This window comes from Pristiophorus japonicus, chromosome 3 (assembly GCF_044704955.1).
Source record: "Pristiophorus japonicus isolate sPriJap1 chromosome 3, sPriJap1.hap1, whole genome shotgun sequence".
Classification (NCBI taxonomy): Eukaryota; Metazoa; Chordata; class Chondrichthyes; family Pristiophoridae; genus Pristiophorus; species Pristiophorus japonicus.
Window position 1 is genome coordinate 311,329,702 of NC_091979.1, and position 16,487 is coordinate 311,346,188.

General features: G+C 42.4%; 1 protein-coding gene across 1 annotated transcript in view; it reads left to right on the forward strand.

Annotated features, from left to right (window-relative positions):
* The window catches only part of pcdh15b (protocadherin-related 15b), a 1,866,923-nt gene that overhangs the window by 1,750,157 nt on the left and 100,279 nt on the right, over window positions 1-16,487 (forward strand). Inside the window, exons 32-34 of the mRNA XM_070875055.1 lie at window positions 4,060-4,278; window positions 7,147-7,155; window positions 16,354-16,464. Coding sequence (XP_070731156.1) covers window positions 4,060-4,278; window positions 7,147-7,155; window positions 16,354-16,464 — 339 coding nt within the window. The remainder of the gene's footprint in view (window positions 1-4,059; window positions 4,279-7,146; window positions 7,156-16,353; window positions 16,465-16,487) is intronic.

Sequence of the window (16,487 nt, forward strand, 5' to 3'; positions counted from 1 at the left end):
CGGGAACATTCTTCCTGCATCTAACCTGTCCAATCCCGTCAGAATTTTATATGTTTCTATGAGATCTTCTAAATTCCAGTGATCATAAGCCTAGTCAATCCAGTCTTTCCTCATATGTCAGTCCTGCCATCCTGGGAATCAGTCTGGTGAACCTTCGCTGCACTCCCTCAATAGCAAGATTGTCCTTCCTCAGATTAGGAGACCAAAGCTATACACAATATTCAATGCGTGGCCTCACCAAGGCCCTGTACAACTGCATTAAGACCTCCCTGCTCCTATATTCCAATCCTCTCGCTATGAAGGCCAACATGCCATTTGCCTTCTTCACCGCCTGCTGTACCTGCATGCCAACCTTCAATGACTGATGTACCATGACACCCAGGTCTCATTTTACCTCCCCTTTTCCTAATCTGTCACCATTCAGATAATATTCTACCTTCCTGTTTTTGCCACCCAAGTGGATAACCTCACATTTATCCACATTATACTGCACATGCCATGCATTTGCCCACTCACCTAACCTGTCCAAGTCACCCTGCAGCCTCTTAGCATCCTCCTCACAGCTCACACTGCCACCCAGCTTAGTGTCATCTGCAAACTTGGAGATATTACATTCAATTCCTTTGTCTAAATTATTAATGTATATTGCAAAGAGCTGGGGTCCCAGCATTGAACTTTGCAGTACCCCACCAGTTACTGCCTGCCATTCTGAAAAGGACCCATTTATTCTCACTCTTTGCTTCCTGTCTGCCAACCAGTTCTCGATCCACGTCAATACATTACCCCCAATACCATGTGTTTTAATTTTGCACACTAATCTCTTGTGTGGGACCTTGTCAAAAGTCTTTTGAAAGTCCAAATACACCACATCCACTGGTTCTCCCTTGTCCACTCTACTAGTTACATCCTCAAAAAATTCTAGAAGATTTGTCAAGCATGATTTCCCTTTCATAAATCCAAACTGACTTGGACCGATCCTGTCACTGCTTTCCAAATGCGCTGCTGTTACATCTTTAATAATTGATTCCAACATTTTCCCCACTACCGATGTCAGGTTAACCGGTCTATAATCCCCTGTTTTCTCTCTCCCTCCTTTTTTAAAAAGTGGGGTTACATTAGCTACCCTCCAATCCATAGGAACTGATCCAGAGTCTATAGAATATTGGAAAATGACCACCAATGCATCCACTATTTCTGGGGCCACTTCCTTAAGTACTCTGGGGTGCAGACTATCAGTCCCTGGGATTTATCGGCCTTCAACCCCATCAATTTTCCTAACACAATTTCGGGACTAATAAGGATTTCCTTCAGTTCCTCCTTTTCGCTAGACCCTCGGTCCCCTAGTATTTCCGGAAGGTTATTTGTGTCTTCCTTATTGAAGACAGAACCAAAGTATTTGATCAATTGGTCTGCTATTTCTTTGTTCCCCATTATAAATTCACCTGATTCTGACTGCAAGGGACCTACATTAGTCTTCACTAATCTTTTTCTCTTCACATATCTATAGAAGCTTTTGCAATCAGTTTTTATGTTCCCTGCAAGCTTACTCTCATACTCTATTTTCCCCCTCCTAATTAAACCCTTTGTCTTCAGCTGAATTCTAAATTTCTCCCAGTCCTCAGGTTTTCTGCTTTTTCTGGCCAATTTATATGCCTCTTCCTTGGATTTAACACTTTCCCTAAGTTCCCTTGTTAGCCACGGTTGAGCCACCTTCCCCGTTTTATTTTTACGCCAGACAGGGCTGTACAATTGTTGCAGCTCATCCATGTGATCTTGAAATGTCTGCCATTGCCTAGCCACCATCAACCCTTTAAGTACCATTCGCCAGTCTATCCTAGCCAATTCACGTCTCATACCATCGAAGTTACCTTTCTTTAAGCTCAGGACCCTAGGCTCTGAATTAACTGTGTAACTCTTCATCTTATAGAAGAATTCTACCATATTATGGTCACTCTTCCGCAAGGGGCCTCGCACAACAAGTTTGCTGATTAGTCCTCTCCCATTGCACAACATCCAGGCAATTATTTACGCCAGAGGATGAAAAAGGAGAGTCTGCCCCAGTTCTAAAAATTCTTCCTACAGACTTGAGCGACCTGGGCTACCTTTGTAGAAAACTGTAGTTTAATGGTAGCACTCTTGCTTCAGAGTCAGAAGTTTGTAGGTTCATGGTCCACTCCAGGCTCATAATCTAGGCTGATACTCCAATGTACCACCAGTAGACTGCTGCACAGTCAGAGTTGCTGTCTTTTGTTTGAAATGTTAAACCGAGGCCTCAACTGGCCTCTCAGGTCAAGGTAAAAGATGTCACGGCACAATGGAAAGAGCAGCAGGGAGTTCTCCTGGTGTCCTGGCCAATATTTAGCTCTCAACCAACATCACTAAAACCGATTATCTCATCATTAACCTCATAGTGCTTTGTGGGATCTTGCTGTGTGCAAATTGGTTGCCACATTTTCCTACATTACAGTGGTGACAAAACTTCAATGGTTATTCATTGGCTTTGGGATACCTTAAGTTCACAAAAGGCACTATATAAATACAAATTATTTCTTTCTTTACAAAGAATTGACAAATGATGGCCAGACTGGTGGAGTATTTTGACAAGAATTATACTAAGATATTTTTGGGGTAGAGTACAGAGAGGTTTATTCAGCATTTATTAATGATAAACATGACCTGAGAGTGCTTAACTTTATAATTTAGTACCTCAAATAGAGGAGGGAGTGGGGGATGGGGACACAATTTTCAAATAACTATCTTCCTACCTCTATTCCTTTGAACTACCTGCTCAACTCTTGTATCCTCACCTCCGCTCCTGCTCCCATCCGCTTCTCCTCTCCTCCCCTCCACCACTTATTCTTTTTCCTCTTCTCCCCTCCCATCCTCTTCCCCAACTCCCCCGCTTCTCCTTCCTCCTCCTCCTTCTCTTCCATTCTCTACCTGCTATACTCCTTGTTCTCCCTCCTGTTCCATCTGCTACTCCCCCTCCTTTCTTCTTCCCCTCTCAATACCCTTGCTGTATGTACCGTCTAAATCTGAAGTTGGGACCTGACTTGACAGCAGAACCGTACGCAGTGTGGAATTTTACTCAACGTCACTTCAGACTCTGTTCAGGCCTTAACACCCGATTTAGAATGATGGAATCATACAGCACACAAGGAGGCCATTTGGCCCATCATGCCTGTGCCAGCTCTTTGGTAGAGCTATCCAACCAGTTCCACTCCCCACGCTCATTCCCTGTCGCCCTTTTGAAAGTTACTGTTGAATCTGCTTCCACCAGCTTTTCAGGCAGTGCATTCCAGTTTACAAAAACTGGCTGTGTATATGTCGCCTGTTTCCTTTGACAATCATCTTAAATCTGTGTCCTCTTGTTACTGACCCTTCTGCCACTGGAAACAGTTATTCCTTATTTACTTATTTATCAAAACCGTTGATTTTGAATACCTCAATCAAATCTCCTCTTAACCTTTTCTGTTGTAAGGAAAACAACACCGGCCTCTCCAATCTCTCCAAAAAAATGAAGCCCCCCATCGCTGGTACAATTCTAATAAATCACTTCTGTACTCTCTCTAAAGCCTTAACATCCTTCCTAAAGTATGGTGCCCAGAATTGAATACAATACTCCAGATGAGGCTTAACCAGTGTTTCATAAATGTTTAGCATAACTTCAGCATAGATTTTGAACGTTTTGCCTCTATTAATAAAGCCAAGGATCTCGGATTCATTTTTAACAGCCTTCTGTCACCTTCAAAGATTTGTTTACGTACACCACCAGGTTTCTCTTCCTGTATCTCCTTAAAATTGTGCCATTTGGTTCATATTACCTCTCCTCATTCTTCCTACCGAAATGTATCACTTCACACTTGACATTAAATTTCATCTGCCATGTGTCTACCCATTTCTTAGTGTCAGTGCCCCTAAGGTTTCACAGTACAATAATAAATAAATAGCAGGACCACACAAAGTAATTTTTAAGCCAAGTTAACATCACAATTCATTGTAGTGTTAAAATATACACCTTAATCTTTGATAATATATTCATGCTTGTGATTGATAAAGATTCCTAGATGGCAAACTTCTAGATATAAACAAAGACTTTCAGCCTTACTTGGGACAAGGAGGTCGTATTCTGGAAATTCGCACGCCAGATGTTGTGGCAAATGTACAGAAACAGGCACAAGCTGTGGGTTACACGGAAGGTGCTCTGCTGGCTCTGGCTATCATTATCATCCTCTGCTGTTTACCTGCTATTCTGATCGTTATGGTCACCTACAGACAGTGAGTACACAACTGATGCACTTTTATGTGTTAATTAACACCTGTGATTTAATTTGTTATTCCTTGAGTTGAAGTTTCTTTTTTCATCATGTCATCTTTAATCAGTGTTGACTGGGCAAGACATAGCGTGCATTGTCTTGCTGTGTGCTGCTGAACAGAATGCAATTATGCAATTCTCCACAAATTGGATCTCAGTTTCTCCATAGCCACTTGGGATAGCAAATAAATAAAAGTGACTTGTCTATGGTGAGGAGTATTTAAGGGGCAGCTTCTTGCAGCTATCTCAGTAGCGGCATTGATGGAGCCATGGGGGCCAAAATTCAGGGTCTCGAAGATACCCGTTAATTCCCATTTGCGGCAGCCATTCTTAAAAATTGAATGGCCGTCACTTTGGGGTCAGCTGGCCGACCCCACCTAAATTCAAGTCGGGGATTTTTCGGCCTGGACCCTTAATTGCATCCCGCCCGAGTGGCTGCACTGCCAATTTTAATCAATAAAAATTGATATTCAGCTGAACTTGTCGATCCCCCGCCGCGCGGTGCCCCCGGTAGGTTTTTCTGCTGGTGAAACATCGCTGACCTGAGCGCGGCCCAGTGGCGTGGCAGCCCTTAAAGGGGCGGGCCCACTGCCGCGGCTGCAATGGAAAAAATCGGCTGGCAAAATATTGCCCCCGGGTTCGGCTGCCAGGCCGCTGGCCCAGCCGAAACCCTCCCCGGTGGCCCAAAGTCCTGAAAATGGCTCTACCTACCGTACCATGGCTTCCAGCGGCAAGTACTACTCTAAAAAAATCATAGGTGCGCCAGCTTTCTGGTGCACCTGAATTTTGACCCCATGGTCTCAGACAAAGGGAGACCTAAACATAACTTACAAAATAGAGTCATGGAGGGCGTACAAATACCTTTTGTTTTTTAAAATTCATTCTCGGGATTTGGGTGCTGCTGGCAAGGCTGGCATTTATTGCCCGTCCCAGTCACTCTTGAGAAGGAGGTGGTGGGCTTTCTTCTTCAATCACTGCCATCCACGTGGTGAAGGTGCTGTTAGGTAGGGAGATCCAGGATTACGATGCAGCAACAATGAAGGAATGCCGACATATGTAAAAGTCAGGATGGTGTGTGAGCGGATCTTGGAGGTGATGGTGTTTCCATGCACCAGCTGCCCTTGTCCTTCCATTCGGTGGCGGTTGCACGTTTATAAGGTGTTGCTGGTTTAGTACAGAATATTTAAATGATTAAAAAAACATTTTTTTGCAAAAATTTCTGCATTGGTATAAATCTCTCCGTTCTCAGTCTTAGGTGATTTTATCGAGTCATACACCTCTTGCAGATAAAGAGGGTGAGGTAGTTGCTGTTCCTCAGTAGACCTAAGGAGGTATGCAACAATGGTCCAGCAATGATGCTACCTGCTGGCTTTCACTTGACAGTGTGACTGAGAACAGGAACTCAGCCAGAAGACTGTGTTTCCATTCTTCGAACTGTCTGCTAGCATTCTAACGCACTGCCTCATCAAATTACATTTTAACCTTCATTCTGAACTTTTCATATTTTTATATCACATTTCTTCTTTAAAATTTTCTAGCTTATCATAAATTATGTCATTCATTGTAAAACAAAACAAATTATGCCAGACTTTCTTGCCAGCACCAAAAAAATCTCATTTCTGATTTTGTTCCAATCTCATTTTATTTATGAAACAATTTACAGATCCTAGCATCGTATTTATTTTACTCTTTTATTGTGTGTCAGTGCTGTGCTGTTTGGCAATTGAATTTGCGTGTCATCGAGCACTGTCTGTTGACTCTCTGGGGGAGACTTTCGCCTTCATTTTTGGCAGTTTTCTCGGCGGTACAGCTGTTTTTTCTGAGAGAAACTGCCCGGCGAAAGTTTCTCCCCCTTACCTTTTGAATGGGACCGGCCACATGCCGAAATGACCGCTGGGAGCAAAAGCGCTGACGTGCACCTGTGTGCACTGCTGAGAAAAACGTCAGGGCGTAAGTTTGGCCTCAACAGAAGCCTGTTCAGATCACCGAGGGAACCGCCCACTGGAAGCAGCCTGAAACAGGGCTGTAGGTGAATACTCTGCAAACAAAGGTAAGTTAAATGTTCTTTTTTTTTTAATTGTAAAATGGCGATTAGCTGCTTTAAAAGCGTATTGGGAATGTTTTTAAACTTTTTTTTTAAGTGAAAAAATATATTTTTTAAGTTTTCCCCCCTCTCTAGACCCAACCACAGCCTGGGACTAAATTTTAAAAAAAAATTTTAAGAGCCACCCGTCCTTGCTGGTTTCTGCTGTAACTGCTCAAAACCCGCTGAGAATCTTGGTGTAAGAACCATTTTCTTGCCAGGGGGGGTTTTACTTACCTCATTAATGGAAAGTTAATTGAGGCAGCTTAGTGGTCAATTCTGGGTGGCAATTGGGTGGTGAGGGCTTTGGGGAAAGTCTAGCTCTCTCTGACTTGTAAAGAATTTGAAGATCAGAGTTTGGTTTGTTTTCAAACATCCTGATCTTCTATTAAAGGATCAAACTCAATAGTCGTGTGATTTTCATGTTCCAGATGGTTCCTTGCTCAGCATCACGAATTGAAATGATTAAAATGTTACCTTAACTGTGAGGGCTGAAATTCCAAGTTTCTTCTGATCCTCCCCTCTCCAGATCCTCACTATTGGCGAGCGCAGATTATACAACCGGTGCTTCAATGTTACAGCACTATCTCCAATCCACATGCGTGCCTATGTCAGAAGCTCATAATTTCAGCCTTACTGTGTTGTCATTGATAATACATGCACAGCAAGAAATTAATTTTGAGTCTAAAGCACCAAAATATTTGATTAACAATGTTTTTTCTTGTTTCTTCTTTTTGCATTAAATCAGATTTAAGGAGTAAGTATACAGCTTTTATTTTTATATGGTTTACTCATGATTATATTTGTCAATGCATGTTGTGATTCTGTGTTAACCTTAAATACTTGTGACTGAGATAATGATCAATTTAATAAGCAATCTAGTTACTCTGTGATGCAGCATCGCAGCCAAACACCGCATGATTACACACCTGATTATATTTTAAGCTAATGTTTCATAAACCAAATGATTTTAAAATCGACATAAAATTTCATGTACAGTTAAATAACCTAAATTGGTAGGTAATAAATTACATTGTAAATCATGGAAAGTAACAAACATTTATTTTTAGCCATTTCATTTCCAGTCTGTTGATGTAGTTGGTTTATAGCCAATAGAATATGATTAACTACAAGTTTTACTGCATTGATATCATGCGCACTAAAATTGTGACAGTAAAAGTTATCTACTACAAAATGACCCAAGAAATAGCCAACTTATTATACTCTTTAATCAACAAAAACACACCAGTTACGAAGCAACATTGGCTGTTATCTATTTAAAACTACTCATAAATGGCAGAAAGCTATACAATGAATAACTATACAAAGAATGTTTGTTGTAATTAGAATCAAAGGTTGTGGTGATATGGGATACTGGGATATTTTAACTTGCGTTAGCAGTTAGGCTGGCGGTTTTATGCCCTGCCCGATTTTCTTTACCATTCAAGTCAACAGGGTGGCTTTTAAATCCTGGCGGAACAGATGCTAATCTCACGTGGGAGTCTTTGTCGGAGAGCTGGCAAATTTTAATTGCATTTGAATGCTGTTGGCAAGCTACTCGCCCATTTTGGGCAGAAGGCAGCAGCTGGCTGGGGTGGGGTTGGGGATTATTGAGGGGAGTGGGGTGGAGAATCAAAGATCAGAGGCCCTCAGCACCAAGAGAAGGCAGTCGACAGCAATGTAAGTCTGGAGAGAATGGGGGGTATTGCGATGGCTTCACATCTGACGTGTGGAGTGGGAAACGGGTAGCAGAGACCCGGACATTCTGTGCGAGGCCCAGAGGAGTACTACGTTTCTCCTATCCACATTAAGGAAAGTGTTTTAACTTACCTCAGAACACCTCACTGGCTTCCTGACAGCTTTTCTTGACAAATCTATTTTGAGGGTGTAACTAGCAGGGTAAATAAGGGGGAACCAGTAGATGTACTATATTTGGATTTTCAAAAAGCATTCAATCAGGTGCCACACAAGAGGTTGTTACACAAGATTAGGGCTCATGGTACTGGGGGTAATATATTAGCATGGATTGAGGATTAGTTAATGGAAACAGAGAGTAAGAATAAACAGGTCTGGTTTTCTGGTTGGCAGGTTGTAACTCGTGAGGTAGCATAGGATCAGTGCATGGACCACAGCTATTTACAATCTATATCAGTAACTTAGATGAAGGGACTGAGTTTAATGTATCCAAGTTTGCTCATGATGCAAAGCTAGTTGGGAAAGTAAGCTTTGAGAAGGATGCAAAGGGAAATAGACTGGTTAAGTGATTGAGTAAGAAGCTGTCAGATGGAGTATAATGTGGGGAAATGTGAAATTATCTACTTTGGCAGGAAGAATGGAATAGCAGAATATTTTTTAGAAGGTGAGAGACCAGTAAATGTTGGTATGCAGAAGGACCTGGGTGGCCTTGTACATGAATCACAGATATTTAACATGCAGGTACAGAAAGCAATTAGGTAAATGGCATGTTAGCCTTTAATGCAAGGGGTAGCATATAAGAGTAAGGAAATCTTGCTCCAATTAGATAGGGCTTTGGTGAGATCACACCTGGATTACTGTGTACATTGTTGGTCTGCTTACCTAAGGGAGGATATACTTGCCTTAGAGTGAGTGCAACAAAGGTTCTCTTGATTGATTTCTGGATGACAGGGTTGTCCTATGAGGAAAGATTGAATAAAATGGCCTATATTCGCTACAGTTTAAAAGAATGAGAGGTGATCTCATTGAAATGTATACAATTATTCGAGGGCTTGACAGGATAGATGCTGAGAGGCTTGTTCCCCTGGCTGAAGAGTCTAGAATGAGGGGGCATAGTCTCAGGATAAGGCGGCGGTCATTTCGACCGGAGATGAGGAGAAGTTTCTTCACTCAGAGGGTTGTGAATCTTTGGAATTCTCTACCCCAAAGCCCAGTCGTTGAGTATATTCAGATCGCTAGATTTTTGGACATTACGGGAATCAAGGGATATGGCAGGAAAGTGGAGTTGAGGTAGAAAATCAGACATGATCTTATTGAATGGCAGAGCAGGCTTGAGGGGCCGTATGGCCTACTCCTGGTCCCATGCATTTAATTGATTATATTGATCAAGGTTTACTAATTACAAACATTGCAACATCTATTCTGTATCGTGAAGTTTCATTTTTGGAAATGGTCAGTTTAAATGTAATTTAAAGATTACAATTCAGGAAATTAAAAACAACCTCTCTGACCAAAACAGATCGAAGTTAAAAGTTACCATAAACTATCGCATATTCTTTATAAATACCTACACCTAGTATTCATCCACTTAGTATAGCTTTGGAATTAATGCAATGATCAGCGGAATGAGTTATGGACACTACAAGTGCTACAGAATAGAGCCAGTGAAGTTTAATCCTTTGAGGTAGTCCGAGCTAAATTGGCTTCAATTTGAGAAGATATCTACGTGCCTTAAAAATAAAATAAAAGTCAAAGTTGAAAAAAAGGCCATTTGGCCCATTGGTATCCAACTCTCCTACTTGAGTATCCAATCAAATTTTGAACATCCATAATGTTTTCACCTCGACTATCATGCTTGGTAGATTGATCCAAGCATTTGTCATTCTTCAGTAAAATGGCTTCCTTTTATCAGTTCTAAATTAACTTTTCGCTCTTTGAAATTAATGTTCCAGGTGCTACTTTCCTCATTTACTTTGAAGTAATAATCTGGATTTATTTTATGTACGACTTAATAATTTAAGTACCTTCTCTGCTGATATACCTTCTTTCTAGTGTGCAGAGTTTCAGCTTATCTAATCGGTCCTCACTGCTCATTCCCTTCACACTTTGGAACAGTTTCTCCACCATTTCCAATGCCTGTATGTGCTTTGTGGTATGATGACCAGAACTGAGAAACATACTGCAACTACAGCATGTCTGGGTCATAGTGAAGCTTCAACGTAACCTTTGTAACCATGTACTCCATGGACATTCACTCTTCAGTAAAACATTTCTGTTCTTTTTTGTTGCCAAGAACAAAACACATTCACTGCTCTCTTCCAGACATGTTGAGTAGTGATGTAAAATCAGAAATACCCAAGGATAAAAGGTTTCAGGCTGCCTGTCCTGAAAGAATAAGAACATAAGAACATAAGAAATAGGAACAGGAGTAGGCCATTCGGCCCCTCGAGCCTGCTCCGCCATTCAATAAGATCATGGCTGATCTGATCATGGACTCAGCTCCACTTCCCTGCCCGCTCCCCATAACCCCTTATCCCCTTGTCGTTTAAGAAACCGTCTATTTCTGTCTTAAATTTATTCAATGTCCCAGCTTCTATAGCTCTCTGAGGCAGCGAATTCCACAGATTAACAACCCTCTGAGAGAAGAAATTTCTCCTCATCTCAGTTTTAAATGGGCGGCCCCTTATTCTAAGATTATGCCCTCTAGTTCTAGTCTCCCCTATCAGTGGAAACATCCTCTCTGCATCCCCTCATAATCTTATACATTTCAATAAGATCACCTCTCATTCTTCTGAATTTGAAAGAGTATAGGCCCAACCTACTCAACCTTTCCTCATAATTCAACTTCCTCATCCCTGGAATCAACCTAGTGAACCTTCTCTGAATTGTCTCCAAAGCAACTATATTCTATTGTAAATATGGAAACCAAAACTGCACGCAGTATTCCAAGTGTGGCCTCACCAATACCTTATATAGCTGCAGCAAGACTTCCCTGCTTTTGTACTCCATCCCCTTTGCAATAAAGGCCAAGATACCATTGACCTTCCTGATCACTTGCTGTACCTGCATACTATTCTTTTGTGTTTCATGCACAAGTACCCCCAGGTCCCTCTGCACTGTGGCACTTTGCAATCTTTCTCCATTTAAATAATAACTTGCTCTTTGATTTTTTTTCTGCCAAAGTGAATGACCTCACACTTTCTAACATTATACTCCATCTGTCAAATTTTGCCCACTCACTTAGCCTGTCTATGTCCTTTTGCAGATTTTTTGTGTCCTGCTCACCCATTGCTTTTCCTCCCATCTTTGTATCGTCAGCAAACTTGGCTACGTTACACTCAGTCTCTTCTTCCAAGTCGTTAATATAGATTGTGAATAGTTGGGGTCCCAGCACTGATCCCTGCGGCACCCCACTAATTACTGGTTACCAACCAGAGAATGAACCATTTATCCCGACACTCTGTTTTCTGTTCGTTAGCCAATCCTCTATCCATGCTAATATATCACCCCCAACTCCGTGAACTTTTATCTTGTGCAGTAACCTTATATGTGGCACCTTGTCAAATGCCTTCTGGAAGTCCAAATACACCACATTCACTGGTTCCCCTTTATCCATCCTGTTCGTTACATCCTCAAAGAACTCCAGCAAATTTGTCAAACATGACTTCCCTTTCATAAATCCATGCTGACTCTGCCTGACTGAATTATGCTTTTCCAAATGTCCTGCTACTGCTTCTTTTATAATGGACTTCAACATTTTCCCAACCACAGATGTTAGGCTAACTGGTCTATAGTTTTTGTCTGCCTCCTTTTTTACATAAGGACGTTACATTTGCAGTTTTCCAATCTGCTGGGACCTCCCCAGAATCCAGGGAATTTTGGTAAATTACAACCAATGCATCCATAATCCCTGCCGTTACTTCTCTTAAGACCCTAGGATGCAAGCCATCAGTTCCAGGGGATTTATCTGCCTTTAGTCCCATTATCTTACTGAGTACCACCTCCTCAGTGATTGTGATTGTGTTAAGTTCCTCCTCCCCTATAGCCCCTAGACTATCCACTGTCGGAATATTGTTCGTGTCCTCTATCGTAAAGACTGATAAAATATTTGTTCAGAGTTTCTGCCATCTCCATGTTCCCCATTACTGATTCCCCTGTCTCGTCCTCCAAGGGACCAACATTTACTTTAGCCACTCTTTTCCTTTTTATATACCTATAGAAACTCTTGCTATCTGTTTTTATATTTCATGCTAGTTTACTTTAATAGTCTATCTTCCCTTTCTTAATCATTTATTTAGTCGTTCTTTGCTGGCTTTTAAAAGCTTCCCATTCTTCTGTCTTCCCACTAGTTTTGGCCACTTTGTATGCCCTTGTTTTTATTTGGATGCCGTCCTTTATTTCTTTAGTTAGCCACGGATGGCTATCTTTTCTCTTGCACCCTTTCCTCCTCACTGGACTATATTTTTCTTGAGAGTTGTGAAATATCTCCTTAAATGTACACCACAGTTCATCAACCATGCTACACTTTAATCTATTTTCCCAGTCCACTTTACCCAACTCTGCCCTCATACCTTTATAGTCTCCTTTATTTAAGCTTAGTACGCTGGTTAGAGATCCAACTTTCTCACCCTCCATCTGAATTTGAAATTCGATCATGCTATGATCACTCATTCCGAGGGGATCCTTTACTAGGAGATTGTTTATTAATCCTGTCTCATTACACAGGACCAGATCTAAGATAGCCTGCCCCCTGGTTGTTTCCGTTACATACTGCTCAAGGAACCCATCCATTACGCACTCTATGAACTCCTCCTCAAGGCTACACTGACCAATTTGATTTGTCCAATCATGATTATTGCTGTTCCCTTTTTACAAGCCGCCACTATTTCCTGTGTAATGCTCCGACCAACAGAGTTGCTACTGTTCAGGGGCCTATAGACTACGCCCACCAGTGACTTTTTCCCCTTATTGTTCCTTATCTCCACCCAAACTATTTCAATAACCTTCTCATTTGAGCCAATATCGTTTCTTACTGTTGCAGTGATTCCATCCTTTATCAATAGAGCTACCCTACCTCCTTTTCCTTTCTGTCTATCCTTCCGGATTGGCAAATACCCCTGAATATTTAATTCCCAGTCCTGGTCACCTTGCAACCACGTCTCTGTAATGTCTATCGGGTCATACCCATTTGTCTCAATTTGTGCCGTCAACTCATCTATTTTGTTACAAATGCTACGTGCATTTAGACAAAGTGCCTTTAAGTTTGTGTTTTTAACCTTTTTCCTACTTGTTTCCTCTCTCCTTCAAACTCACTTTCTTTATTTTTGCTTTCTAATTCCAGCTTTACTCCCCTCCCTACTGTATCTATTTTCAGGTTCCCATCCCCCTGCCAAGCTAGTTTAAACAATCCCCAACAGCACTAGCAAACTCCCCCGTGAGGATATTGGTCCCGGCTCTGTTGAGGTGCAACCCGTCCGGTTTGTACAGCAATGCCTCAGGAAACTAAAGCCCTCCCGCCTGCACCATCTCTCCAGCCACGTATTCATCTGCTCTATCCTTCTATTTCTGTACTCACTAGCTCGTGGCACTGGGAGTAATCCGGAGATTACTACCTTTGAGGTCCTGCTTTTCAATCTCTCTCCTAGCTCCCTAAACTCTGCCCGCAGGACCTCATCCCTCTCCCTACCTATGTCATTGGTCCCGATGTGGACCACGACCTCTGGCTGTTCACCCTCTCCCCCCCTCCCAGAATGCCCTGCAGCTGCTCAGTGACATCCTTGACCCTGGCACCAGGGAGGCAACATACCATCCTGGAGTCACGTCTGCGGCCGCAGAAACGCCTGTCTGCTCCCCTGACTATTGAATCCCCTACCACTATTGCTCTTCCATTCTTCTTCCTCCCCCCCCCGTGCAGCTGAGCCACCCGTGGTGCCGTGGACTTGGCTCTGGCTGCAGTCCCCAGAACCACCATCTCCCCCACCGATACTCAGAACAGAGTACTGGTTGGAGAGCAAGATGGACTCAGTGGACTCCTGCACTACCTGCCTAGTCCTCCTCTTCTGTCTGGTGGTCACCCACTCCCTCTCTGCCTGCACACTCTTAAGCTGTGGGGTGATCGCCTCTAGACACGTGCTATCCATGTAGCTCTCAGTCTCGCGGATGCACCGCAGTGACCCCCAGCTGCCGCTCTAGCTCAAAAAACGCGGAGCTCGAGTCAGTGCACTGGAGACACCTCCTGCATACATGGTCATCCAGGCTGCGCGAAGCACGCGGGACTTCCCACAGGATGTGCACTCCACGGGACTGAGCTGCCCTGCCATGCCTCTAGTTACACTCGCAACTATCGAGTAAAACCAAACTCTAAACCTTAACACAACATATCCACCCGCGACTCAGCAAACAGCTGATTTAATTAACTGGCTCTCCTTAGATAATAAAGATCACATATATTTATTGGCAGATCCTACTTACAACAATGCCAAAGGTTTCCTATTGAAAAGAAGAAGAAAACGAAACAGAAACATACTCACCAATCCACCAGCCAATCACCTACCCGCTTGACTGTGACATCACACTTCGATTTAGATTTTTTTTACTTTTTGTCCTTGCACCAGCTGGCTCCTCCCACCCCCACTGCTGTGGCTCCTCCGATACGCGGGCCCTTTTATCTGGCACCAGCCCATTTAATGGGTTTCCATTTAACACATCAAGGAGGTGTAACTCGGGTGAATGGGACAGGAAGTTGGCAGGCATGTTAAGCACATCGGTACTTTACTGGCATCCAACATTACAAAGATGGCAAAGGGCATTTAACAGTTAATATCCCACTCTAGATAGTGCACTGATTGACATATTCGTCGGCACCATTTTTCCAGGAGATGCTGAAGCTGAACATTTTTGACTGCTTGGGTGGCAACCAGCCCCTTTAAGCTGCTGCTGCAGGAACCCTAGTTTTAGAACAACAGTATCTTTCCTGTTCCTCTACTCCTTAAACGGCTGGCTCTCAATAGAGGTGTGAATTCTGTCAGGTTGCTGCTGAAGAAATTACCATATGGCTAAACCCAGGAGATTCCCATGGGGATGTGGTGGGGCAAATGGGCAGGCACAAAGTCACAATTATGCCATGGATTGGACTGAAGGGCTCAAATACCATTTACCTTGTATAGCATCCTGTGCTCTCTCCGAATCACTTTCTCATATTGCCATGAGTTGTATTTGTGTTGCTCTTGCAAATAAACGAGTGCAAAACTGCAATGTTTCCATTCTATGGTGGATAGGGTTTAATAAATTAATAGGAGTTGTAGTTCTGATAACCTTTTGTTTAAGTATAAATACTAGAATACTTACCCTGTCACTGGGACTTACATTGGCTAAATTCTCATCATTGTTTGAAAATCCCTCCATGGCCTGGTCCTTCCCTATCTCTGCAACCTCCTCCAATCCTACAACCTTCTGAGATCTCTGCCCTCCTCCAATGTTGGCCTTTTGCACATCCCTGATTTTCATCACTCCACCATTGGCGGCTGTGCCTCCAGCCGCCTAGGCCCTATTGCTCTGGAATTCCCTCCCTAAACCTCTCCGTCTCTGTCTTCTCATTGAAGACAATCCTTAAAATCTACCTCTTCTGTCCAATATCTCCTTTTGTTGCTCGCTGTCAAATCTTGTTTGATAACGCTCCTGTGAAGCACCTTGGACATTTCACTACGTTACCTCAGCTTTGCAATATCCTGGAACAAGAGAATTCAGCCTGCGTGTCCCTTTGATGAATGCAGTCGATTCACAATATGTTAACTTAACATTATGCCTCTAAAAGAGCACACGTAAGAACTTCAGACCTCTGATAAAATCATCGTATCACTAATTTTTCAGAAACTGGCAAACATTTTGTTTCAGATCTTTAAAATTAATTTTCAGTTTCAAAAAATAAATTATTAATTTATACAGAAGGTTTTTCATTTTTGTGCGTCCTTTTAAAACTTATGAAATGTGGCTTAATCAGCTCAAAAATGTCAAACCATCTCTTTTTTGTAACTTGGTCACTTCAGCTTCTATTCATTATGAAGAGCAACATTTACATCAACCAATGTGAGCTACTTGGGAAAAAATTCAATGTAAAAACCTGGGTTGTTTTGTAAGACACAGTGAAAAAGATGACATTATCTCTTTTAATAAAACAAAGGAAAAATTCGAATAAGTCCGAGATTGCAGGATTCAAAGTGTTGATGAAGTCGTTCTGATGATCTATTTTGCGTTTGAATAGGCGACAGGCAGAGTGTGCAAAGACTGCAAGAATCCAGATGGCTTTGCCAGCAGGGAAATCAACTAGTGGCCCAGCAACTAACCTATATGAAGAACTGGGTGACAACACCATGTAAGTCTTCACACTAGAGAACA